Source organism: Mucor velutinosus, assembly GCF_035048745.1.
Source record: "Mucor velutinosus strain NIH1002 chromosome Unknown tig00001542, whole genome shotgun sequence".
NCBI classification, from domain to species: domain Eukaryota; kingdom Fungi; phylum Mucoromycota; class Mucoromycetes; order Mucorales; family Mucoraceae; genus Mucor; species Mucor velutinosus.
Window position 1 is genome coordinate 237,983 of NW_027041924.1, and position 26,569 is coordinate 264,551.

The window sequence follows — 26,569 nt, forward strand, 5'->3', positions numbered from 1 at the left end:
TGCGTAAGCTGATAACCTCTAGAAGTGATATACAATTCGAAAAATGAAAGCAGATGGCAATATCGGCTACCAAGTAGCCCTCAATACATATTAATGGCAGAGTTTGCTACATTTTTATGAGTATGCTTCTCTGGAAGATATGGTGTTATTGCGATATTAATCTTAACCACCCGCAAGTTGTATCTTAGAGTGCTAGCCTACTCAACGCGCGAAACATGATGCTTGCCAGCTCCTATACCCTCAAGCATAACGTCTAATAGATTCAATTCTGCAGAGACCTTCTTCCCTGATGAAGGGGACAAGTTTACACAAAGCTATCAGACTTTCAAGGATGACACTCTATGGACACTGTCTATGGGAACAATTGTGGAGGAAAACTATAAAAGTATGGAATGCAACAAACACACATGAGGTATGTGTAAAGACAGATGGCGTTTGTTTGAGTGGACACTCATCCTTAAAGATTGATATATTGTGCCATCAGTTTATATTGGATCAGAATGATGATGAGCTCCTTTCTACATTCGCAAGTCAAGAAGTGAATGAGATGGATAAATGTCTCAAACAGCTATTTCCTAAAGTTGACGATGGTCTCGTTGTACATCAGAGGCATTTGTATGAGTACACTTGTCTTTGCTTGATAGCTTATCCGTTATTTTGTTACGACATCGAAAGTATGCCTTAACAGGATTCGACCTGGCTGGTCTTATTCGCCAAGAGGCGATAACCCTCGAATATGGATAACACACAGACGCAAATCAAAGGTATGTCAATATGAATATTGAAGTTCTGCAGCATTGCTAACTGTGTTAAACAAAAAGAGGTTGACATCCTAAATACCACAAAAATGGCTAAACAAGACCGGATTACTTCAGCCTTGCCAAGGCCTCACAGACCAAGAAGGAGCGAGGAACCAGAGCTTTAGGAGATCAATATTCAGCCACCATTAAGCTCACATTCCTTTCCTAGTCAATTTGAATCATTCAACAATGTCGTCTATACTCAAACCGATCTAAATAGCTGAGCTTTATCATGGAAAAGACTGTAGATTCACTGATCGCGTCAAAGGCTTCCAAGAAGGTCAATTTGAAAAGAAGCGCTGCTGCTCCTGCTGCAAATCTCTCTTCTTTCTAGAAAGCTGCCACCAAAGCCGCTGCAACTAAATCTGTCTCTATTACTGCTCCCAATCATAACTATTAAGCTGAAGTCCCTATAACTATTTTTACATTTTTCTTTCATCATGCCACTATCAAGATACCATTAATTCTTTATTAGCATGTTTTTTTTTATCCACATGGTTGTATCATAATATGTTTAATTCGTATAGCATCCTTCAGTATATTCCTTAGCCAAAAAAATCTCGCATTTCGAGTAAGGCCATTGAGGACAGTTCTACCATGTTGATCAAAAACCACAAAGCACCATGTCATTGCATTGAACCATTCGCTGTAGTAAAATCTACCAAGGCTCTCGACAGATATGAGTGCTATTAATAGTCGAGTCTGACTCAGAGCATGAGCTTCATTTGGATGGAAGTAGACCAGCAAGCGTGTAGAATGTGATGTCTTATGATGCTTTAGATTGCTTTCCGAGCATTGTACGGTTACCAGCAATAGTTGGCCTTCTTCGCAACGCAAATCCTCTCATCTTCACCCAGCATCTGAAGTCTATATCTCATCAAAAATAAGCGATCGCTACCAAAACAAATTCCTCTCTTGTGTAAATCAAAGTGCAACTGTATCTTCAACCCCTTAATATCAATGCAGAAGGCTTATTCTACTACGATAGGCACCTACAGTTTCATTGGGTAGACATGCTCAATTTTATTATTGTGACACAGTTTGTTCTTGCCTTTCCCATTCAAAAGAGTTCTCCTTCTCTTCCCCTTTTCCCTTTTATTTTTTTTTCCTCTTTACAGCCAGATAAACGATAGTACATAAAAATGGCTCTTTTTGTCGGTAGAATCCCTAGGGAGATGAACAATGTAAGTTTGTTGGATGTATAAAGGGCAACTCGGTGACTAACGCTACTCCGATGTGATCAGCGTGATCTCGAAGATGCCTTCTCAAAGTATGGCAAAATCACTCGTCTCGATGTTAAGAAAGGTAGCGTATTCTCTCCATCTATTGCTACTTGCCTTGGTAGGCACTGTACTGACTTGCATGATATATGTAGGCTTTGGTTTCGTAGAATACGATGATAAACGTGATGCTGAAGATGCCATCAAGGGTATTAACGAGAGAGGCGTACGTAACGTATTGTGTGATTATTTTAGTATATCAGGTTAAATTAAAACCCAAAAAATCCCAAATCATAGGATCTTGTGGTTGAATGGGCCAAGAATGGTGGTAAGAGACCTGGAGAGAATGAATGTTTCCATTGTGGCAAAGAAGGTAAGCTTGATATCAGGGATAGTGTATCTTTATTCTCAACTCGACATGTACAGGCCATTGGGCCAGAGATTGTCTTGAAGGAGGTCGTGATGGTGGTCGTGGTGGTGGCCGTGGTGGTATGGCAGGAGGTGGAGGCCGTAATGGATTCGGCCGTGATAGATCGCCTCGCCGTGATGGTGGACGTGGAAATGACCGCGACAGAAGGTATAGCTTTTTCCCAGTCAATCATCAAAATGTTATCAGTTGCAGTCCAGTGTGTGTGTGAAACAACTTGCTCACAATCTGATACCACAATTTACTTGATGCTGCTATGATGATGTGAAGTATTCCTAGTCTCTGACCACAACCCTTTGGCATTTTTTCTATTTTTTTATATCCTTGTTTTTCTGATCTGCAATCCTCTTGATTCAACATTAATTTTAATTCCGAATTTGTAAGTATTCTTATTCATGCAACTGGGGTAATTTGGTTTGCTGACACGTCTGTTAGCTCATGATGCAGAGATAGTAGAGGTTATGAATCTCGCCGTGATGACCGTAATGAGCGTGGTGGCCGTGATAGATCTCCTCGTCGTAATGACTACCGTGAAAGGGGCGATAGAGTTGACAGAGGTTTCGATAGACGTGGTGGTGGTGACAGAAGAGACGATCGCGGAGATCGTCGTGAATATGTGCCCAGAGAAGACCGTCGCCGTGAAGATGAACGCATGGCATCTGAAAGAAATCAACTCGAGTAAACCTTAGGACTATATACATTTATACAATCAAACTTCTCTTATAATTTTACTCTCCTTTTCCCCCATCAAACTTGTTACCACATAATGACTAAAAAAAAACCATGCAATTGTTTCTATTAACCGTAATCATTGTGAGAGATAGTTGTAGGGTAAACTTTTACTTTTCATTGCCTGGCTTCGTATCTGAGACACGCTTATGTTTAATGAATCTCTTGGCTATTTCCACTGTATTCTCTGAGAAGCAAATCATGCAAACTAACTGTAAATGTAATGACACGAAAATATAGCACGCAGAAATCATTCAGTGTCTGATAATGTGGTCGCCTAAAGAAACTGTAAATTAATCAGGAATTCCACGAATGACAAGATGGAAACACTTTCGTGTTCCATGCTCATGGCTATAATTGCATGAGCGATCCTCTTTTCTGCTGATTAGAAAAAGTACCAGCTTATAAAGCGTGTCATTTTATTGACATGCGCGAATTACAGCAAGTCATGCAAAACATGGCGCTTTTATTGCCATGACAACCGTTGAATGTATTACATAACACCCGCCGTTTTTAACGCGATGTCGTGCTCAGGGTCTATTCTGGTGGAGAGAAAAGAGATTTTTGTGTGTGTGGTTGGAAACAAATATTGACGCCATGGCCACTCGATTTGTATCACAGCGCCTTCTCACTTAATCTATAGACAAGCTGCCGATCTCGTAAACCACTCAAAGGAAAATTCGATTCAATGAAAAGAATGCGAAATAACGTATCATTGCCTCGCAATAATTACAAACGATCTACACGGTATCAGTTCAAGGGTGATTCGCTTTTTCAATTGTAATTCTAATAGATTGAGGAAACCTTCCGCATGTCTAGTATAGCTGTTATTGGTTAGATGTTGTCAATCCAAAGCACTCATGGAAAATATGGGTTGTCTTGTCTAAATCACAAGAGGTTTTTTCGGGAAACACACACACACAAATGCACATGACATCAAAACAAGTTGCTTGATGTTCAAGCAGACATTTACATCATTTCATCTGGTTTCTTTCTCTTTTTCCTTTCTCTCTCTCTCTCTTCCTTCACTCCTTACTTTATATACTTGCATGTCATATCCCACAGTCAGTAAAGCAGCACTGCTAAAGCAAGCCAAAAACTAATTCGTTGGATAGGTACAGCACACGATTGATTCATGGCTGAGTTCCTCCAATGAATTCAACGACCAAGACAAAACCTTAAACAAACAATTGCCATCGGCTCTGCTATCCAATTTATCATCGATTTTCGTGAGCACAGTAGCTTATTTCAATTTGACAAAACAAGAAGCTTTGGTAATACAGTGATTTCCTCATTAAGTAATAGAAAGAATAACATTGCTACGTTTATAGGATACAATTGCCTATTTCTTGTATGAATATCAGGACATTGTCCATTCACAGTTACTGGATTCCTTTCTGGATCATGGTCTATTGACCTTGAATCATGCATCGCAATTAAAGATCAATTACAACATTGCATGTTCAGGCATTTTTATACCGCTCACCAAATGCTATTCACCGTCATGTCAACCAAATGATATGTCATGTTACTCTGCACTGTGTCCAAACAAGCGTATGTCAAGTCTGTTGCACATTTACAATGACTTTCAACAGCAGCAAGAACAGCAGCAACAGGACACACCGCCCAACAAGCGAGACTGGATTTCGACAATACCCCATCACATTCGAGATTCTATTAGTCGAAAAGAGTTGAAGCGACAGGCTGGCATTGCAGAGCTGCTATCCACCGAGCAAAACTACTGCCATGATTTGGACATTCTTCACCGTGTGTACGCCATCCCACTGCTGGAGTCCACCGAGATCATTGCGAACCCATCAAGGAGGCAGCGCTTCTACAATAACGTGTTTGGGAACTACCTGGACATCACTCATCTGCACCACTCATTTTATCAACGGCTTGTCTCTCATAACAGACATTCTGGCTTCTTTATAGGCCGTGTGGGGACCATTATCATGCAACATGTAACAAACTTGATTGAGCCCTACATTCAGTATGCATCCAATCATGTCAGAGCTATCTATTGCATGACTATTGAGCACAGAAACAACCCTCAATTTGCATCTTTTCTGGAGACGCAGAACGCACAAAAATGCACCAGAAGATTAGGCCTTCGACACTACCTGACATCGCCTACGCTATGGATCGGCAAGTTAAAGCTACTGATTGAAGCCATTCTCAAGAACACTGTGGATGATGCTGATCAATTATCACTGAAAGCAACATTGGCTATCCTGCATGATACGCTGTGTCGTATGAACAGCTCAACTGCCGCCAACAGCTCTGCAGAAGACTTTCGCTTTGAAGAGCTGTCAATCTCCATCTACTATGGACAGCAGCCGGAACTACAGCTACTTTCGTTGCCTGACGACTGCACGCTGATCAAGGAAGAAGCGCTGTGGCTGGCTCGTTCGACGCACCCTCTGCAGCCATCCTTATGCCACTTGATGCTATTCTCCCATGCATTGATTCTTACGCATCCCAGGGTATCCAACGGAAGAACAGAATACATCGTCATCCAAGTCATCCCCATCCAACTGCTGATGATTGACTCTAGTACATCATCCATGATTCGCCGCATCTCTTTTGCATCCACATCCATGGTGTCCACGCCACTGCATCTCATTAGCAACTTGCGTCGACAAAAGAGCATCAATTCAGAAGCTTCCAACAGCACCGACAGTGCTGATAGCAGCGATTCGTGGTACAAGAGCAACAACACTACGCTGAGCAGAAGCAACACAACGGGCGGCACAGCGGCTGCTGCTTCGTCAGTCAAACATGTACATACAGTCTCGCTCTCTGACCGAAAAAATAGAGTCCTGCTGCCTTCCCAGATCAAGACAAAACTATCCAAACTCAAAAACAACTTTAGATGGAGCACCAGTTTCTCGGTCCCAGCTTCGCCTACTACCAACACTGGTGAAGTCTTGGTCACTCGCCGCGATTCTGCACCTGCATTGCTCCTATCCAAGCGCAGAGAAGCGCCACTCGATTCAATCAAGCAGCAAGAACAGCAGCAGCAGCAGCAACAGCAGCAGCAAAGCAGACACCAACAACAGCAGCAAAGACGGACGCTCAAGATTAGCCACATGGCTTACCCAGAAAACTCTTTCAAGCTTGAATTCCTCTCCAGATCGGATAGACTCTTTTGGGAGAACCTAATACGAAATACACTGCTTACCAATGAAAAGAAAAATGAAGTCTTTAGAAGAAAGATGATGTTTAAATCGCTCTCTGTGGCAAATGCCAGCCTCAGTGGAAACAGCACAACACATGCTTCATCATCACATGTAACCAGCATTGCTAGGATAAAGTGCGCCTATGCTTTTGGTAAGTTGTTGGCTTGGCGATAGTAGATGATCTTCATTAGGCTCACCTGCGATACGATAGCTTACTTTGATAAACATACTGGCTTCCATAGCAACCTTGTGGCTTTTGGTACACCTTATGGCCTGTGGATAGGCCCTCGTGATGGCACCACACAACCCCAGCTTGTCCTGCCCAATGTCAATGTCCAAAAAATGGCAGTGATGAACGACAAGATCATTGCGCAAGTACACGATAACAAGCAGCACATGCTCATTGCATACGATGTCCAGCCTTTGATTAAGAGTCAGCGTGTCGACTGGTGCATGATCAAACGGTCTTCTGTGATATGCTTTGCCATAGGTCAGATCAGAAGCCAACCTGTCATTGTATACCTCACCAAGCGATTACAAACCACATGGCTGGTGATTATCGTCCAAAATGAAAAGCCCTGCACAAAAAATCACTGGTACAAAAAGTACAGAACCGAGTACTTGGTCTCGATCAAGGAACCCAATGACATCCAAATCATGTACGATGCTGTCTTTGTTAGGTCGGAGCGATACGGCGTAGAGCGAGTCGATATCTTCAAGGATCCCTCTGCTATTCTGAATTCAGCAACGCATTGGGTGTATCTCGGCATGAACACAGGCTTGATTACATGCAAAGACAGAGGCATTGTATGCGATCAACAGCATGCTTACTCTGTGTCCTTGTTTGAGAGTGGCGGCGCATTGGTCAAGATCAAATTCGAATGTCAAATTCAGCAAGTGGCCGTCGTATATCCTTATTTGATTGCATTTTCACCCAATGTCATTGAGATTAGAGACATAGAAACAGTAAGTATATACTGACAATGTATAGAATGGCCTTGTAATTCACGCCTTCTGTTAGACCGAGCTGGTTCAAGCCATCCAAGGTCAGCGTATCAAATTCATATCCACAACAAATGACTATAGTCAACCACTGTATTATACTATGGCAAATACAGCAGATTCCAGAATAACATCTATATATCAGTTGCAACTCACGTTGTAAGCATTTTATTACAAGCTGCATGTATGAATAAATAAAGTGTATATAATTATATACAAAGAGGGGGGGGGGGGTTTTGATTTTGCGTATGTTTGGTATGAATTAATGTATGTGGGTGGGTGTTTACAAGGTGATGAGATATTTCAAAGAGCATAGATTTCCTCTGCATCGTCGTCATATTTGTTGTTTCTTCTATTGCTGCTTTCAGGTTCATCGCTGGTGAAGGAGCCATCCACATCGTTTTCGTTTTGCGGTAAGCTCATCCAGCCGTCTTCCGTTGCAGATAATCTGGGTGTCTCTAATGGCTTCCACACGAGATACACAAGAAATATCAGATAAATCACGCCTGTAATGCCAATAATGATTGCTGAGGTGAGGTTGGTCGCATGAATGATGAATAAAAAGATATCAAATGCAATCACTACAAGCGTTAATCCCCAGCATGTGATTTGCATAAACAAGGAGGGTCGAAATTCCTTGGATAATACGTGTGGCGATGTCGATAGTTTGATGATTGGAATCAGCACAGTGGGTAAACAAACACTATCGTGCAAAACAAGAATGTGTGTCAATATAAGGCACGTTTTTACACACAGAATTAAATGCATTACCTTTGAAGCACATTCAACAACTCGCCCATAGTATCAAAATGATCCACTGCGAAAATAGCCACCAACATACCAGGGATCAATGAAATACTGCGAGTGGCAGCAACACGATGCCAGTCCTTTTTAAAGATATTACCAAAGAACCCTTCTGTTACATATTGTCCAGCTAATGTACCAGTCATGGTAGAGCTTTGACCAGCTAAAGAAATTGTGTTACTTGAGTTCTGCCTGATTCTCTATGCAAACACTCTACCTGCGAGTAATCCAGCAGCCCATAAATACTTGGCAGCAGATCCCAATGTGCCACTCAGCACTTTGTCTGCATCGTCTAAGCCTGGGATTTTGACGGGCCCTGTGTGGTCTGGCTTGAAAAAGACTATGCGATACTAGTTTGAATATGCCCATCATAAATATACCTGTGCGCTAGTTACCTTGTGCAAACACAACAACAATAGCTAGATTGACGAAAAAGGAAACACTTAATGCCAATATGGATTCAATGGCAAAGTAAAAGTTGGCTTCCTTTAACTTTCGAATCGACGGTTGTCTGCCTAAATCACGCGACATGACAAGAGCACTGTGCAAGAACATATTGTGAGGCATGACAATGGCACCGAGCATAGCCACAGCTTGTAATTCCGCATTCTTGGGCACATAAGGCACAATCACACCCTGAATGATTTTGCGGACATCAGGTTGAGATTGCACTAATTCTACCCAAAAACACACGGCCATCATAGTGATAAGGACCATAAAAAATGCTTCTAATCGTCGAATACCGTAGCGCTGAATCATCATGAATGTGAATGTGTCTGTTGCTGTCATCAACACACCCGCCCACAAGGGAAGTCGAAGCAAAATGTGCAATGCAACTGCTGTGCCCACAATCTCCAGAATGTCAGCTCCAATAATAGCCAGTTGTGCAAATCCCCATAATACAAGCGTAAGCTTTTTCGAGTAACTCTGTCGTATCAGTTGAGCAAGATGCTTTCCTGTAATTGTGCCTAGTCGAGCGGATAGCAGTTGAAATATCAGCCCTATTCAGACAAGTCTATGTTAGCCTAACAGAAACTACCTGGTATCAACCCAACAAGTTTCCAATATCTACCAATGACATGCGACCAGAACAATAACCACAATAAGCTGTACCCAGCGACTGCACCCGTTTGTAAATCAGATTCAAGGTTGCCTGGATCAAGATAAGCAATTGACCTAGATATTAAACGAATAATATTAGAGATCCTATTCTAAGCATCTGATAAGTGTCTACACTCTATTTACATGAGCCAGCCTAAAATGACATTCAGTTTAATCTCTGTTTCAAATCATAGTTTAGATATAACAGACCTGGTCCAGTGTATTTCCACAGTTTTTTAAATGAAAAGCAAGATTCAGATACTGTGCCCGTATCGATTTCAGGTTTGATCTCTAAATCATCGCCGAATAGTCTGGATGTACTGTTGGCAGCGTCCGTCCGTTGTTGTTGTGCAGCAGATGATAGTGGTTGATGTGATTGGCTTTCATTGAAACGTTCGTTTTTAGGTAGCAATGGGTCTTCGTAATCTGCCAGAGTGAAGATGTCTAAATCATCGTCATTTTCGGGTAAGCGTCTAGCATCATGAGGTACCATGCTATTATGTTGTATATACAAAATGTTATTGTCTGTTTTCTTCTTTTTATACTAGAAAACAAGAAAGAAAAAAAGAGAGGTATCGCAGATGAAAGGAAAAAGAGGGAAAAGAGAAAATTGAATATCGAAACAAGAAATGTTCATCTCCATCCAATTAGAGGTCAGTGACGTTCCAACCCAACCAGCTCTATGATGCTATTGAATGAGCTTTCCTTCCTGAATATCACATAGTCACCAATGTGCCCTCACCTGTTTAACATTTCTAATGTCGATAACGATATTACCTTACACCGTCGTCTGAAGAGACGACAGCAATCGAATAGGCCGATCATCTGCTGCAGAACGATAAATCTGATAATGATTTATGGGTTACACCAGTTTCTCCACAGACGGAACAGTGTTCGTAACAAAAATATGCCAAACATGTGATTACATACATAAAGACACTTGCCTCAGATGTACAATGCAAACTTGCGATTGTCCAACAAGCTGAAGCGATACATATCACAGTTTATGGATAGATGGCAGATGAGAGGCAAGTGATCTATACTTGCGCACACAGATGGCGGAACTGAGGATACGATACGACACATTATTTGCCTCATTTTCGTGTTGTAGTAGCAACCCTTGCGTGATTTTACTAACTAATTCAAAAATCTCGCTTCTTAGCTTTCCATTATCATCTATCAACAATCTGCAGCGATGAGTTGCGCTTTCGCAGGATGCTCCAAGTCGGTATCAGCATGAAGAAAAGTTCAATACGGGCCGATAGCATACTTGCGTTACATTCTACTACTTAAACATGCAAACCACAGCAAAACTTCGATGCATTTAAGTTGTAATTTTTCGTGTTAGGAGCCGTTTTAGACTGCCAGAGTAGCACCAAATAGTTGCTCTCGACTAGCAGTTACTTTCTAACATCTTTGCTCAACTTTTTGGGGACCAAAAAAACATGGCCAAAAATCGACCAAAAAGCATGAGGTACCCCTCATGATTTTCATCAAAAATCAAACGATCGTGTTTTTGACCTTGATAATGAAGACTTTTACTATGTTATATATTGAATCAAAACGTTTCTATCGATCCAAAGCAGCTTCTGAAATCATTTTTGTGGGACTTTGATACGTAAAATTTCGACTTTTTAACCAGAAACCTCTCTTCATATTTTTGTAAATTACTCAATAAGTTTATTCAAAACATTTACCTTACTTGGTACCATTGGATGCACCGTGAAAAGCACTCCAGGAAAGCTTATAGAAGCGTTTTTTTTTTTTTTTTTTTTTTTTTTTTTTGTAGGGGAGACGAGCTCCAGTTTTTATTTAAAGTCCTGTAAATGTCGCTATGAGTGATAGACAAGACTGTTGGTGGACCCAATGTCAGTCATGATGGGGAATAAATTATGGAAAGGAAGTTGGGAAAGAAATCTACTACAAATAAGGTGGGCACTTAGAGCCAATACAATCATGCTAAGTTGTCATACAGAGATACTGGATAAGAGAACATTCACCAAACGAGGACATCAGTACGACCGTAAATAATTAATCAAAATGCGTTCACTGGGATTTGAACCGGGATCCTCCCGTTGGCATACGGGAGTTTTACCACTTCGCCCTACCACCAGGGGCACTCTTATAGAAGCGTTTTTTTTTTTTTTTTTTTTTTTTTTTTTTTTGTAAGGGAGTCGAGCTCCAGGTTTTATTTAAAGTCCTTTAAATGTCATACTGAGGGATAGAAAAGACTGTTGGTGGACCCAATGTCTGCAATGAAGGGGAATAAGATATTTTTGAACTAAGTTGGGAAAGAAATCTACTACTAATAAGGTGCGACTCCTAGAGCCAATACAGTCTTGCGGAAATCGTCAAAATATAGATCATGGATAAGAGTACAAAACACCAAACGAGGACATCAGTACTACGTCAAAAAATCAAACAACTTGCGTTCACCAGGATTTGAACCGGGGATCCTTCCGTTGGCATACGGGAGTTCTACCACTTCGCCCTACCACCAGGGGCATTACTCTTATAGAAGCGTAGGATGATCGTCATATTTTACATAGTCGAATCTGTAAAAATGGTTCAATCGAGTCGAAAATAATTGAATCTGGCCAATCTGGAATGACATTGATGGTCGTCGGTGATTCAACGTAATTTGACTGCAGGCCAGATCAGTAATGCCTTCACCATGAATACAAATTGATGTTCCTGAAGTCCACAAGAAAAGGATTGTGAATTGACAGTGCTGTAACTTGACATGACCAAATTATTTTACTTTTATTGCGCATAGTTTCATAACTGGTAATGCCACTCAGCCTGGTTTGCCAACGAAACATTTAAAAGCTGATCTTGCGTACCAAAGCTTTGCTGTTTGCATCTTCCAAGATGCAATTTGCGGCTTCAAGCAATCAACAAGAGTGATTGCTGTTGTGTCAGCTCAATTCAACCAGCATACAGACTTGTAATAAATTATCGAAATAAATTATGCATTTATGTAATTTTTATATATACTTTAAAAGTGAAGGGTAGGAAGTGAATAAAGAGAGAAAAAAAAAAGATAACATTTTATACGAGTTTAAGACCAAAGCTGTTCCAAAGATTTACATGATGCGGAAATGGCAGGCTTTGCAAACTTTTCATTTGTTGCGATCGATAAGATCAATTCTGTATCCCACACCTTCTTCAGCTAGATGAATTAAAAGTGATTAGTAAAAAAAAAACATGTTAAAAGCACAACTACAAGCCAACTTACATCCACTGTCTCGGGTGCAACCTTCTTGTGAAGTCTAACAATCAATGTCACGAATCTCAAGTAATTCTTCATGTTTTCATAGTCTAATGCTTTGTCTTGATCCTTTACAGATAGCTCGATGGTGGATTTCACTGATTCGGCAAGCTTGGGGACGAGTGTGAGGAATTTTTCATTATATACATCTGATTTCTTGCCGACGGTACGTTGAATGATGACGGATGTCCATTTGCATGCCATGGAGAGTCTATAGATATTGGCGCAATGAGCACGATCCAAGAATGTTACAAGAGTGTCGAGCATACTCCAAGAGCTCAAGGGGTAACGCTGTAACATTTGCTGGATGATACTGGGATGATAGGGTGTGGATTTCTTGCTCAAGTATAATTTGGCTGAATCACTGTAGATGGCATTGAACTTTTCAACGGCTTTCTTGGTATTTGAAGGTGTAGTCTTATTGATCTCAAAATCAGCACCGCCCAGAATACACTTGCGCAGGTAGAGAGACAAGTTGTTGCACATTTCAGAGAGCTCCTTAGAGGTAGACTGCTTGGCGAAATCATGGACAGCTTGAACGACATCAAATACGAAATCTGCTTGCTCCTTGGGATATTCAGTGGATTTGGAAAGACGGTTCTTCAAGAAGGCAACCACCTTTTCGACGAATTGGTTGGTGACAGATTTGGAGGGTGTAGCACGGATAATGTTCAAGAGAGGCACAATCAATGTTAACACAAGAGGGTTGGCGGGGTTCTTGCGGGCATAGATGACAATAAGGCCCATGACATTGTTCTTGAAGTGAACCACATTTTGTTGCATGGAAATCTTGTCCTCCTTGGCAATCTTCTTTTGCTTAAAGACTTCGGCTAGCTTTTCGTCAAAGGCAGCCATAGCATCATCATCCAATTCCTCGTCTGAATCATCCACAGCATTGATACCTTGAGCCTTCATGGCTTCTTCAATCTTTTGACGGAGCTCCTCATCCACATCACCCTCATCGTCCTCGGATTCAATCTCATCAATGTCATCCATGTCAATCATCTCGACATCGTCGTCTTCAGAATCGTCGTCATCTTCTCCAAAGAGTTCATCGTCTTGCTTGTTCTCGCCAGAAGACAGAATGTTGAGGAGCATCTCAAGAGATTGTTTGGTCAATTTGTGAGAGAAGATTTCAAAGACTTGTTCAGCGAGATTTTTCAGAACAGGAGACTCATTGGTCAAGAAAGAGATGAGGATATCGACAATAACATCAATGGGATCGAGCTGTTCCTCTTCGTCTTCTTCTTGGGCCTTCTTTGCCTTCTTCTTTTGTGTCTTCTTGGGAGCACTGAAAGTCTTTTGGTAACAGTCAGTCAATTCAGTCAAGACAGAGACACCTTCAGCTTCGTTGATCAAAGTATGGAGAATAATGTTGAGGAAAAGAATTTCGAAACCACGTTCGACGCTATCGTGCACTTCGCTCTTGTCCATCTTAGCAATCTTGGCTCTGAGTTCCTTGACGATCTTGACAGCCTTATCAGTGGCCTCACGGGTCTTGTCAGAAGGAGTAGCACGAGAGGTCAATTTCTTGTTCTTTTGGAGGTTTTGGTAGATCTCAAAAGCTTGGTATGCCCACAACTCGCCATTGTTGGTGATGCCTTGCAACTTACGAGTCTTGATAGGAGCATTGGCAGCAGCAGCTTGTTGCATAGGAGGCAACTTGCTGAGAGCGACGAGAACGGCTTGGAAACGGTCTTGGCAGAGCTTGACAGTAGCTTCAGATAAGGCAGGAGTAGGCTTGTGAAGACCGGTCAAATAAGACTTGGTCTTGTCAGCAGACTTGATGTCAAAGAAAGCGTGGAGCATCAAGAATTGAACAAGTTGAGTAACCCAATCCTCTTCCTTGGGAATCTTTGCGTTGGTGATCAATAAGGTGAGCTGAGTCAGAGCCCATTCACGGTTGGAGTTGCTGGAACTTTCATCGCTCTTGACGAATGTTTGAGCAAGATATTCAAGGTAAGACTTGATGCCTTCAGTGTCCATGGTAGTCAACAAATTCTCGACAGTCTTGGTACGAGTGATACGATCAAAGTTTTGATGACCATTTTCGCCCAAAAGTTGGGTAATCAAAGCAAAGCCGACCTGCTTGTTTTCTTCAGCGACATTTTGAATCACTTGAGCCTGCACACAAGACACAATCAGTATACACGAAACACCTTACTTGCATCCACATGATACTTACAGTGTGTCTAGCAGCTCTGTTCAAGAAACGATCCTCAGAGGACAGGTTGTTGATAAAAGTTCTCATAAAGTTGGCAGTAAAGATCAAGGGCATTTGATCCGAAGAAAGACGGCGCAAGACCTTCTCGACGAGTTGGAAGCCCCAGTACTTGCGACCATGAGAAGCATTCTTTTCAAACATGGTGTCTAAGTTCGTGGTTAACGCACACATCCCAAAACACTCTATCTGCAAACTGCATGACTACTTACTATCAACAGCGACGGTCCAAAACTCTTGGAAAGAGGCAATGTTCTTGGGCTGCGACTTTTGGAAATAGACGGCAAGAATAGGATCCCACACAGAGTGAAGTTGAGGCTTCCAATCAGCCAAAGCTTCTTGGGTGTCTGCAGGAATCTCTCTGAGAATGCCAGCCAAGACATTCAAGTTGGCAGCGTCCAAAATAGTGGTACTCTTCAAGTTGGTTAATTGAGCAGATAAGTCGACATTATCGAGCTTTTGTTGCATGGCGAGAACAAGGTTGAGTTGATCGACATTGATGACGGGACCATTCAAAAACAACTCCTTGATCTTGTCTACTACTTGTGATTGGTGCTCTGTGTCCTTCAACTACACACATGAAAGCTATCAGCATAAATACGACCCCATTAACACAACACTCCAACTTACATAAGGAAGGATATTGATAACAACATGGTGGCATACTTCAGCGAGATAGGATTTGCATTTAGCCATTTCGTGCAAGCTTTCGACGATGCGTACAATATCTTCGGTGGTTGTGGAGGATCTAGCAATCATACCAGCAGCGACAATGGACATCAAACCGAAAAGTCTACCAAACAACATATCGCGAGTCTCATCACCACTCATGGCTCCAGTGCGCTCAGTGTATTGGAATAAAAGATCGAGCACGAGTTTGGTGGAAACAACATCAACAATGGCAAGAAGCTAGAAAAATGTCAAAATGTTAGCAAATCATGTTACATATGAATGGTGGCATTGTGGATCCAGTATCTTACTTCAGTCAAAGCCAAGGAGAAACCTTGACGAGCGCCTTGTCTGGAAGAAGGAAGACCACGAAGCAAACGACGCACAGCATAGGATACATCGGAAGCACAGAGAAGGTCGAGCTTTTCTTCAGTGTCGGCAATGTCGTTCTTGTTTTCCAATGTCTCTTCATGGCTCTTTTGGAAATCGGCCAATGTCTTGATCAAGGAGAGTGCGGCTGTTTGTCTAGCACTAGGATCAAAAGAAGCAAGATCCCAATAAAGTTGAAGTGTGGTAGTAGCCATTATATGGGTTTAATGAACTTCGAAATGTCAAAAAAAAAACTAAACAAGACAGCGAGAAAAAAATGTTCAAAAGGGTTTGAGAGGTGGCTGAGTACTCGGTGACTTTTTAAACGCTTTGAATGGTGGTTGTTCCTTGAAGGGCGGAGCAATGTGGATGTTCATAGATCAGTTTCAATCATGCATCATATTCATTGATGTATTGCGCTATACCAAGGTTATTCAAGCAGAACTTGTAGGCAATATCCAACTGGTTTACGACGATCATTCATATCGATCGAGCTTGCAAATGTCATCTATTCTTTGAGCTGTTGATGATTTCTTTTGCTATTTCTGAGATGTAACTCTAAATTTGATAGGCAGCTCCAGAAAAAGGGGCGAGTTCTACTGTCAGTGATACGCCTTATTTGGCAATTGATATCACAGGCAAGCTTAAATGCTACAGAACACACTGACGTCCATTTCAAAGCTTTGCGGCATCTGTATCTCTTTAAAGTTGCGAATGCTTACATTTTGCTTTGTTTAATTCCAGTTTGATAGCCTAATCAGTTCGTAACAGAAGTTTAAAGAAGCCATTGGCTGTTATGAGGTCAAATTCAAATGGGTGTAGTCAGCTAGCAACATTTCAACAACAAAAGCATCCAAAATACAAGCGGCAGAACTGAAATGATAGGTAAAATGACACAACAAATTCAGTTTTCGTTTCCATTATTAATAAGCTTACCAACAACATAACGTATCAAAATTTGCATGAATTACCTTTGCCAAAATCAGTATATTTCCTATTCGAATTAAAAACTGCACAGAATACAGAACTGCCCTTCCAGTAGATTACAGCTATCAAGGATGTGATTCATGCCGTGCAATTGAAGGCTATAAAGCAAAAACATAACCAAATCTGACAGCTTTCAAGCCTTCATATCTTGACATGTAGACCTTCCTGAGCCACCGGAATAATGCCAAACAGTTGTACTCGAGTAGCAGTAACTTTCTGACACATCTGCTCAACTTTTTAGGGACCAAAAAAACATGGCCAAAAATTGACCAAAAAGCATGAGGGGTACCTCATGGTTTTCATCGAAAAACAAACGATCGCGTTTTTCGCCTTGAAAATGAAGGCTTTTACTATGGCATATATTGAATCAAAATGTTTCTCTTGATCCAAAGAAACCTCTGAAACCACTTTTATGAGGTTTCCATATGCAAGATTTTGACATTTTGACCAAAAGCCTTATTCCGTATTTTTTGGGATTGCTCAATAAGCTCAGTCAAAACATCTATTTTACTAGGCATCATTGGAAGCGCCTTGAAAAGTACTCCAAGAATGTATTAGGAAGCATCGGATAATAACCACAGTTGATATAGTCGAATATTACAGAATAGAGCTGTCAAGTCGACAATAGACGAAATTTGGCCAATCTTGAAAAGAAAAAGTAAACTGGGTTTGAATAAGTTTTGGCAGCTGGCGGGCTGTGCTGCTGCTGGCTGGCCCAAATGCCTTTCTGATGATGACAATGATGGTTGCGATGCTGATTAAATGGCATCATGAGTATGAAAGGATTATCGCTTAGCCCGAACACTTTCTTTTGCTTTTGGTTGGATATTTTTATATTTGACAACGCCAGTCAGCTTGGATCACCACCAAAATATATGTGAACGCACCTTCCTAATCGTGATTGCAGCATTTCAACATAGTCTGTAGGCAATACTTATGCCATTGGTTCGTTTAAAAGAGGATATTTTCAAAGCTTGTATCAAATTTTCATTGGGAATGATGGCTGCAATCTCGTTGATAATAGTTGGCAGATTCTGAGTGCGCCTATCGTCACCAGCAATTAGCTACAATCTCATTTGAGGGTTGAGTCGAATGTGAGCATCCTCGTTGATACGACTTCGGGCCTGCCGTTCTTCTCCCTTACTGAAGATTCTCATGAGCGTGTTTATATGTAAATACGAACAGAGGCTTTTGAACCTTGTTTAATGCTCATTGTTTCATGTATATTATTGATATCGTATGTTATATGATGGATAATAAATGTGATGCGCGTATATGAGTTTTATTGATATTGAATAAAGACATTTGATCTGTTTGTAATATATATATAAAATGCAAGATTCTTGAATGGAATGTACACTACTTCTTTTCATCAGCCTCGGGGTCCTTTTTTTCAATGTGAACACCAAATTGCTTTTTCTTGGAGACAATATTCCAGTAATATTGCCAGCCAAATGAGCCCAAAGTGAGCACAATGATAAAGGCAAGCATGACAAAGACAGGGGTTCTGATAATGTAAACATTGACGTGATTCTTGTTGCCATCGAATATAGACAAAAAGGCATTGACCAGACCAGTGTGGATAAATAGATCCAAACCCAAGATCAACAGATAGGCACCAATGAATGCTGTACAAAATATGACAAGATAACTTTCAGCCAGAATAAGTAGCACGGCAAACACAACACCCATGCCTACGATAAAGCAGATGCGTGCTACAGCCTAGTAATAAAGTTTGAGTGTTTGTTTGTTTTCACAAGTCAACGCATGGTTTTCTGAATGTACTTACAATCTGAATCACCAAGTTTTCTTTCCATGACAAGATAAAAACGGCGAGAAAGAGACCAGCAAGACCGCCAATGAAATACAATGAGATGCCAAATAAGAATAGGAAGAGGAAGGCTCCTACAAGACCGAGACCGACACTGACACAGATGTACACAATCTCGTTATGGGGATAGCCATACAAGGGCTCATTATTGACCAGGCCAATCCATGTCATGAGTGCTATATGGAGAAGCAGTTCTTATTATATGGTTTTGTATAACTTGTTGATATGCTACATACCGAAAAAGACAAAGCCCACAGCAGCCAATGTACCTCTGAATGAGCTGAAGCCAAAGATCAAGAAGTAGAGACCTATCAGCATCATAACAATGCCAGTAAAACCTTGAGCGACAGAGATACCGTAACCATACGTGTCTATATGTACATTTGCTGTTTAGAAAGAGGTTACGTAGATGATTACATGACAAAGACTTACGCCATAGGTAAGTGCTCCAGCATTTATCATCGCATACGGGCCCTTTGCTACCACTACTGCTACCGCTTCCACCGCTACTCTTTGTAGTCGTCTTTTCCTTGGTAGCTGTAACAGTTTTGGTGACAGTTCTCATATTGCCATTGCCGCAATAGACAGTGCTTGTTACAGTTTGCCAGAGATTGTTCAGATCGGATACAGCGACCTTTGCATTGTTGTCATTATTGCCATTGCAATCATTTGCCCAATTTTCATATAAACTCAGGGACTCTTCCAAATCTCTTTTGATAAATCTTTTGGGGGCAGGTGTAGGCGATCCTTGATGTCTTCTTATGAGTGCTCCTACTCCATCTGCTGTGCGAGTTGGCTGTGGTTGAATGACGATGGCATGAATAGCACTAAACACTGCTAATAATAGTAAACACAATTGAAATTTCATTGTAATGAATAAAGAGAGAGAGGAAACAAGACAATGAATTATGATAACAGTAGAATGCCATTTGTATTTATATCAGGCAAATGTTTTCAGACTTCCATTAATGCGTAAGCTTACTATGAGAGGGCTCAATGTGTAACTGCTACAAGCTGCAGTTTGGGATTTGCCTTTTTAAGAGCAATGTTTTTCAATTACATGGTATTCTTTTGATCTTTTTGCAAGTGCTGTGGTACCACAATAGACAGCATCATCATCTCATTATTTATAAAATTGCCTATAGATCCCTACTTATAAATAGAATTGCATGTTTCCATGGGGATCTGCTCACCAGAGAAGATCATCATCGAAGCACCTCATGTTGGTTCAAATGCAATGGTGGTCAATGTGACTAGAAGAAAGTGGCTTTTTCTTGATCATCAATTTTTTCTCGGTGCTCTCCGTTTTGTGAACCGCAGCGACGAACATATTTACTCTTCTTTTATTCATAACAACATTAAAACATGACGAACACAAAGCGCAAGCTCTCCAGCATTTGCCCTCAGTGCAGTTCTCGAGTAGAGAGATTCATTATTAACACAGATTGCGAAATCAGCATGTGTGAAAGCCTAAATGTAAGTGTATCCCTTTGCACACATGTACGCGAATTGAAACTAAACATTTTTCTCTTACAGTGTAGCTATCCGTTTAATGAACAAAGTGCAGAGGGGCTTAATATTGAGACTCCCATCACAAGTTTCATACGGTACAGTAAAAGTAATAGCAAAGCATCATCATTATCTAACACTGTTGCTTTGCCAACACCAGATGATGCTAAATCTGCAAAGAAAGCTAGAACTAGCTCCTATAAGCCTGTTTCAAGCTCTTCTACTGAAAAGAAGCAGAAAGATAAATTACATTTAACAAAGCCATCAGTCTCTGATGCACCAAAGCCAACAGTGGCAGCACTGGCAATAGCTACATCCAATCAACACACTAATGTCCTGCCTGCCATCGCTACACAGTACCACATTACCAAGAATCTTGAGCCATCGACTGCGAGTACCAACGCAATCACTTTATTGACTCCGCCTCCTGAGGCAGACCATCAAGACACTATTAAAGACATATCGGCTACTACACCACCATCCTCATCATCTGTATCCTCTGTATCCTCCACATCCTCTTCACTTTTCAGCTTGTTTGGCTTTTCAATGCCATCACCAACCAACAGTATCCTCAGTGATACCTTGAGTCAATTTGATTATAGTGAGTCATCCCAAGGATTGGATCCTGTGATTACAGAGTTACTAAACTATTATTCAGATATCACTCAAGCTCCTCCTCCTGCTGCTACCACTTCATTCAAACGCAATGATCCACAAACCCCACCTGCTGTTCCAGGCTTGTGCTTACCTCCTATGGCTGCCGCTAAAGTTGCCAAGGTTCCTTCAAGTAATACCCCTAATATCAATGATTATACCCTTGGTGACATTGAATCTCTCCTCACAATTGATAATGTAAACCCCCCAACACAGTCAGAAGAGCTTTCATGGATGGAAGACTACAACGATCTCTTTATGTAACCCCCCCCCCCCCTTTTACCTTGTTCCTTTTTACAGATGTAATCAAAGCAAACCATTATTATATTATAAAATATCATTTGCCGATTTATCTCGCCGAAGACATTTTAAATCAGATATAATAAAATTTGGTATATCAAGTAGATTTTAAACAATCATCCATTAATAGTAAAAGAAAGATTATATCAGAGCCAGAAGGAGGAGGAGGGGAGGTATCTCCTTCAGTACCCTTTTTGCTTACACCGATGTTAAACGAAGCCTATTATTGAGACGATGTGAAAGAAAATTTGAGTTTTATGCAGCATTTGTACACCACAATCTCCATTTTCTGATAATAGGGTTGTCATACCATTCGCTGCTACTGATGCTCTAAAGATGGCAACATAAAGCTGGTTAAGCGCAAATACAGGGCTTATTTAAGATATACTTTGACTTTTTTGAAATATTGTCATTACAAAGGACAACTTTATGAGACAAAACTCTCCATTTAATCAGCATCGCAATCATTATTGTCATCATCAGAAAGGCATTTGGGTCAGCCAGCAGCCAAAATTTATTCAAGCTCAGCTATTTTTTTTTCTGTTCAGGATTGGATAAATTCTGTCTTCTCTCGACTTGACAGAACTATTTTAAGGTATCCGACTATATAAACTGTGAAGATCACCCAATGTTTCCTAATACATTCTTGGAGTGCATTTCAAGGCGCTTCCAATGGTGCCAAGAAAGGTAAACGTTTTGAATAAACTTATTGAATGATTTATGAAAATATGAAAAGAGGTTTTTGGCCAAAAAGTCGAGATTTTCCATATCAAAGTCCTACAAAGATGAATTCAGAGGCTACGTTGGATTGATAGAAACATTTAGATTCAAGATATACCATAGTAAAAGTCTTCGTTATCAAGGTCAAAAACGCGATTGTTTGATTTTCGATGAAAACCATGAGGGGTACCTCATGCTTTTTGGTCGATTTTTGGTCATATTTTTTTTTTGGTCCCCAAAAAGTTGAGCAAAGGTGTCAGAAAGTTACTACCACTCGAATACAATTGCTTGGTGTCATTCCGGCGGCTCAGAAAGGTTTGCATCTTAAGATATAAAGGATCGAAAGCTGTCAAATTAGGCCATGTCTCATTCATTTACTTGTCAAAAGGCGCGACTTTGCTATGATACAAAGGCGTCAAGACACTGTGTTCGTTAATCAAGATTTAGAGCATGGTGTTACATCCAAATATTCAGTTTAAATATCAAGTTGAGTAACACTGTGGTATTACTGTATCATAGCACAATGATACAGCCTATTAGGGAGGGTAAGGCACGCTGGGCATTTTAAACGTAATAGGTAGCTACATGTAGTCGTCATATACTTTTATGTGGATCTGTATGAAAAGAATCAGTGGCACAATTGGCAATGTGTTTCGTACAGCGATACGAGCCAGCTTGGCCACCTTATTAACTGGAGATGTACAGTTGACATGATGCTCAGCATACGAATCAATGTCTAGTATGGTTTTCCAATGACATCCCCTCTTTCTTCTGATTCAGTAAATTATTCACAATAAGACAACCTGTCAAAGTCCAACCTGTTTCAATGAGTGGTAAACAATTTACACAAAAAGCAATTTATTTCCATGAGGAAAGTAAAAAGTATAACAAAAAACGGGCTAAAGATGAAGAAATAACGAAACAATTAAGTTGACAATAATGAAAATAAGGTGTGTTGAGTGTGTACACGAGGGAAAAAGGAGGTGAAAACGATTCTAAAGAATAATGCTGGAAACTTATTGTTCCAAGAAGAAGTAGTTGCCACTTGACTTTTGATCTTGATCGAGTTGAGAGTCAAGCTTGTTGATTCTAGGTCTGTAGTTGGTGGGATCACGACGGAAAGTAATTTGAAGAGAAGCCAAGAACTTGTTCATACCAGATAACAAAGATTGAGGAGTGTTGGCAACAGCATGGACGGAAGGAGTACCATCGTAGACAACAACACGGTCAGCGAGATAGGTGGCCATGATGAAATCGTGCTCTACAATGAAAGCAGTTCTCTTGAAATGGATAATGAAACGCTTGATGACCTTGGCAGCAATGATACGTTGTTCGGAATCGAGGTAAGCAGAAGGCTCATCGATAAGATAAATATCAGCAGGTTGACCCAAGGCAAGGACAATAGCAACACGTTGCAATTCACCACCAGACAAGTGCATGACTTCTTGATCAATGATGTTTTCAATGTTCAATGGCTTAATGACATCGGTGTTGAATTGAGGGTTCAAGAAGGCACCCTTGATCTTCTTCAAGAACAACATACGAACAGTACCCTTGAATTTGGGAGAGATCTTTTGAGGCTTGTAAGAGACGTTCAATTGAGGAATCTTGGCATCACCATCAGGCTTCAAGAGACCAGCCAACAAACGGATAAAGGTAGATTTACCAGTACCGTTTTGACCCAACATGACAATGATTTCAGAATCTTGGAACTCACCACCTTCGACATCCAGCTTGAAATCACCGAGCACCTTTTGCATCTTGGGGTACTTGTAAGAGTTAACCTTAGAAACAGAGGCTTCAGTGGCAGTTTCGGCAATCTTGAAGGTCAAGGATTCTTCACGGAAACGCAAATTCTCAGTAGGAATGTTACCGTCCAAGAAGATATTGATACCTTCACGAACAGAGTAAGGGAGAGTGACAACACCATAAGCAGAAGGTCTACCGTAGAGGATACAAATGTAATCGGAAAGGTAATCCAAGACGGACAAATCGTGCTCGACACAGATAATATAGGTGCTGGAAGACAACAGGGAGCGAATAACGCGAGCAGCGTTCAAACGTTGCTTGACATCCAAATAAGATGAAGGTTCATCAAACATATAAACATCGGCTTGTTGGACAGCGACGACACCAATGGCAAATCTTTGTAACTCACCACCAGACAATTGACCCACTTCACGCTGAAGCACATCCTTGAGATCCAAATAATCAATCATCTCCTCCAAATTGTTGCGTTCATGCTTATCTTCCAACAGTTGGTGCACTTTGCCGCTGACGACCTTGGGAATGTGATCAACGTATTGAGGCTTGATGATGGCCTTCAAGTTGTCCTCTAAAATCTTGGTAAAATAATTCTGCAATTCGGAACCACGGAAATACTTCAGGATGTCTTGCCAGTCAGGGGGTGCTTCGAATTTACCCAAATTGGGCTTCATCTTACCAGAGAGAATCTTCAAGGCGGTTGATTTACCAATACCGTTAGTACCGACCAAACCCAATACTTGTCCAGGGCGGGGTACAGGCAAACGATGAAGCTTGAAAGAGTTGGCAGAGTAACGATGAGTGACCTCACCCTCGAGGTTGGTGGGCAAGTTGATAATGTGAATGGCGCCGAAAGGACATTTCTTTACGCAAATACCACAACCAATACAAAGCTCCTCGGAAATGAAGGCGATCTTTGAAGTAGGCTCGACTTCGATACAGAGCTTACCTAATAGAAGCATGCGTCAGAAATTATACAGTCTGATAGACGTGATGGCTGCTGAATATACATACCCATACGGTTCACAGGACAAGAACGCTTACTGGTAAATTCAAAATGCTGGATTAGATTTCAATGATTTGCCACATGCTGATTCTGTCTTTTACCATTCTTGTCTACACTTCTTGGGCTTGCACTTGTCAGCGCTAACGATAGCAATACGGGTAAGTTTATCACTCATTTGAGAGAAGGGGGGGTTATTTGTGAAGTGTTAAAGTGTAAGGAAGAAAAAAAGAAGAAATACACAGGCAATCCTAATATGCAATTGAAATAAAAACAAATTTTTTTCTCTCGCTAAAAATATAGCCTAAGCCACTTGTTGAGAGCATAGTGGCATCATAAGCATGAATAGAATCATGGTTTCTTGGTAGATATGGCAGAGATCCAAAGCTGGGTCTATGTAGCAGTAAGAAATCTTGTTTTATTCGTCTGTTTGCCAGTAAATTTGGCTATTTTCCACATGTAAATGGCCATAAAGTCAAATGCCTAATGTTGAAGGAACATGAAAGAATGATCTCATGTGCACTGCTACTATATCACACGGAGCTGTAATCGCTCAATTTCATGTGTGTATGTGTGTGTCGTGGCAAGCAATGTTTTGGCTATCAACTGTTCCATCTTTTTTTCTTCCTATTGCAATTCTTACTATACCAAATGGCATCCATCGAGAACAACTTTCGGTCTCTAAGCAGACTAGCAGCTGAATGCCAACGACAAGTGGAGCGACTCTACCACGTTGACTCCATCACAGTGCAGAAAGAAGTTGCTGAGCTTATCCGATCCAGCATTCGTTGTTTGGCCACAGATATCGAGGTAAACCTTGAATGCAGTACACTATTTGCATGATGTTCACTCAAGACTAGGTGGTAAAGCAATTAGCAGAGGAGCAAGATACGGAATCGTCTAAAATGAATATCCTGAATCGACTTGGCGAATACGAAAACCAATTAAAACAGTAAGCATCGCATAAAGCTCAGAAGCAGCCATGCTGAGTACCTTCCGTAGACTGCAAGTGAGTTCACGTCAAGCTATTTTGAGGGCAAAAAAGAGAATAGATGAGGAAGAAAAAAGAAACCGGGAGGAGCTATTTGGCATTGGAAGCAAGAGACTGAACGGCAAGAGTTTCACAGAACAGTACGAATTGAAGCAGAAGGGTTTACAGAGAGGGTAATAGTGAACATTGGGAGATGAATTGCAAGCAACATGGCTGACCATCTTGTGGGGGGGGGGTACAATAGTCAACATGATGAAGCTGTTCTACGTGCATCTTCAGATGTCACCGAAGCACTAAAGAGAACTAGCACACTCATGCAACAAGAATTGGAGAAGAGTACATTTTCAGCTAGTATGCTTGGTAAGATTGATTGATTTGATAATGAGAGCCGGAAATCCTTAGAAATTGTTTAGCCGAGTCTTCAAAGACCCTCACATCAACGTACACGGAATATCAAAATCTGGGATCTCTTATCCATATTTCTAAAAGAGTGATTACTCAGCTTGAAGCCTCAGATTGGTTTGATCGGCTCTTGCTCTTATTTGGCGTATTGTTGTTTAGCTCAGTTGTGCTGTATATCATAAAGAAACGCACATGGGATGTTGGCATTTCGTGGGTATCTTGGTTAAGTCAGACCAAAAAGAGCAAGGAGACATTAACAACGACCATTGTCACTGTGATTGCACAATCCACAGCAACCGCCATAGCAACCACCACATCCAACACTACTCCTAGCACCACTGCTGCTACTACCCTTCTTGATTCACTGATTGAAACTGCCTCCCCGGCAATTGCGGGTATAGTAATCAAAGACGAACTTTGAAATCAATCGTTGCACAATAAGAAGCTATTGCTGTTAATAGGTTGATATAAATTTGTGTCAAATAATCTTATCAAATGTGAATAAACGATTGGCTTCATTTTGGGTTGTGTCGGAACCGTGAAAAAAAAAAAAACATTATAAAATTGCTTACACCCCCCCACACACAATCAGGAAGCGCAAACATCAACCTTC

At 40.9% G+C, this 26,569-nt stretch overlaps 8 protein-coding genes across 8 annotated transcripts; 4 read left to right on the forward strand and 4 right to left on the reverse strand.

Annotated features, from left to right (window-relative positions):
- Positions 1-1,942: 1,942 nt before the first annotated feature.
- ATC70_004760 (uncharacterized protein) lies at positions 1,943-3,129 on the forward strand (the record flags this gene model as incomplete). Its single annotated transcript, XM_064824060.1, has 6 exons — positions 1,943-1,984; positions 2,045-2,105; positions 2,176-2,246; positions 2,318-2,393; positions 2,447-2,597; positions 2,895-3,129. The coding sequence occupies 6 exons, from the start codon at positions 1,943-1,945 to the stop codon at positions 3,127-3,129; spliced, it is 636 nt and encodes a 211-aa protein (XP_064676996.1).
- Positions 3,130-4,225: 1,096 nt separating this feature from the next.
- ATC70_004761 (uncharacterized protein) lies at positions 4,226-7,523 on the forward strand (the record flags this gene model as incomplete). Its single annotated transcript, XM_064824061.1, has 5 exons — positions 4,226-4,240; positions 4,292-4,450; positions 4,508-6,509; positions 6,570-7,324; positions 7,380-7,523. 5 exons carry the CDS (start codon positions 4,226-4,228, stop codon positions 7,521-7,523), a joined length of 3,075 nt encoding a protein of 1,024 aa, XP_064676997.1.
- Positions 7,524-7,663: 140 nt separating this feature from the next.
- ATC70_004762 (uncharacterized protein) lies at positions 7,664-9,758 on the reverse strand (the record flags this gene model as incomplete). The annotated part of the gene is made up of 7 exons (XM_064824062.1): positions 7,664-8,063; positions 8,132-8,327; positions 8,382-8,504; positions 8,560-9,165; positions 9,237-9,340; positions 9,410-9,419; positions 9,476-9,758. 7 exons carry the CDS (start codon positions 9,756-9,758, stop codon positions 7,664-7,666), a joined length of 1,722 nt encoding a protein of 573 aa, XP_064676998.1.
- Positions 9,759-12,326: 2,568 nt separating this feature from the next.
- PIF1_1 (DNA helicase) lies at positions 12,327-16,010 on the reverse strand (the record flags this gene model as incomplete). Its single annotated transcript, XM_064824063.1, has 6 exons — positions 12,327-12,437; positions 12,504-14,660; positions 14,722-14,906; positions 14,970-15,327; positions 15,388-15,666; positions 15,738-16,010. 6 exons carry the CDS (start codon positions 16,008-16,010, stop codon positions 12,327-12,329), a joined length of 3,363 nt encoding a protein of 1,120 aa, XP_064676999.1.
- Positions 16,011-18,141: 2,131 nt separating this feature from the next.
- Positions 18,142-19,481, reverse strand: PTR2_1 (peptide transporter ptr2; the record flags this gene model as incomplete). The annotated part of the gene is made up of 4 exons (XM_064824064.1): positions 18,142-18,504; positions 18,572-18,789; positions 18,850-18,984; positions 19,046-19,481. 4 exons carry the CDS (start codon positions 19,479-19,481, stop codon positions 18,142-18,144), a joined length of 1,152 nt encoding a protein of 383 aa, XP_064677000.1.
- A 497-nt stretch (positions 19,482-19,978) lies between these two features.
- Positions 19,979-21,040, forward strand: PTR2_2 (peptide transporter ptr2; the record flags this gene model as incomplete). Its single annotated transcript, XM_064824065.1, has 3 exons — positions 19,979-20,089; positions 20,150-20,723; positions 20,781-21,040. 3 exons carry the CDS (start codon positions 19,979-19,981, stop codon positions 21,038-21,040), a joined length of 945 nt encoding a protein of 314 aa, XP_064677001.1.
- A 1,772-nt stretch (positions 21,041-22,812) lies between these two features.
- ATC70_004766 (uncharacterized protein) lies at positions 22,813-24,741 on the reverse strand (the record flags this gene model as incomplete). The annotated part of the gene is made up of 3 exons (XM_064824066.1): positions 22,813-24,509; positions 24,575-24,603; positions 24,668-24,741. 3 exons carry the CDS (start codon positions 24,739-24,741, stop codon positions 22,813-22,815), a joined length of 1,800 nt encoding a protein of 599 aa, XP_064677002.1.
- Positions 24,742-25,214: 473 nt separating this feature from the next.
- On the forward strand, positions 25,215-26,377 carry ATC70_004767 (uncharacterized protein; the record flags this gene model as incomplete). The annotated part of the gene is made up of 5 exons (XM_064824067.1): positions 25,215-25,373; positions 25,424-25,515; positions 25,566-25,727; positions 25,799-25,914; positions 25,968-26,377. 5 exons carry the CDS (start codon positions 25,215-25,217, stop codon positions 26,375-26,377), a joined length of 939 nt encoding a protein of 312 aa, XP_064677003.1.
- Positions 26,378-26,569: the final 192 nt, after the last annotated feature.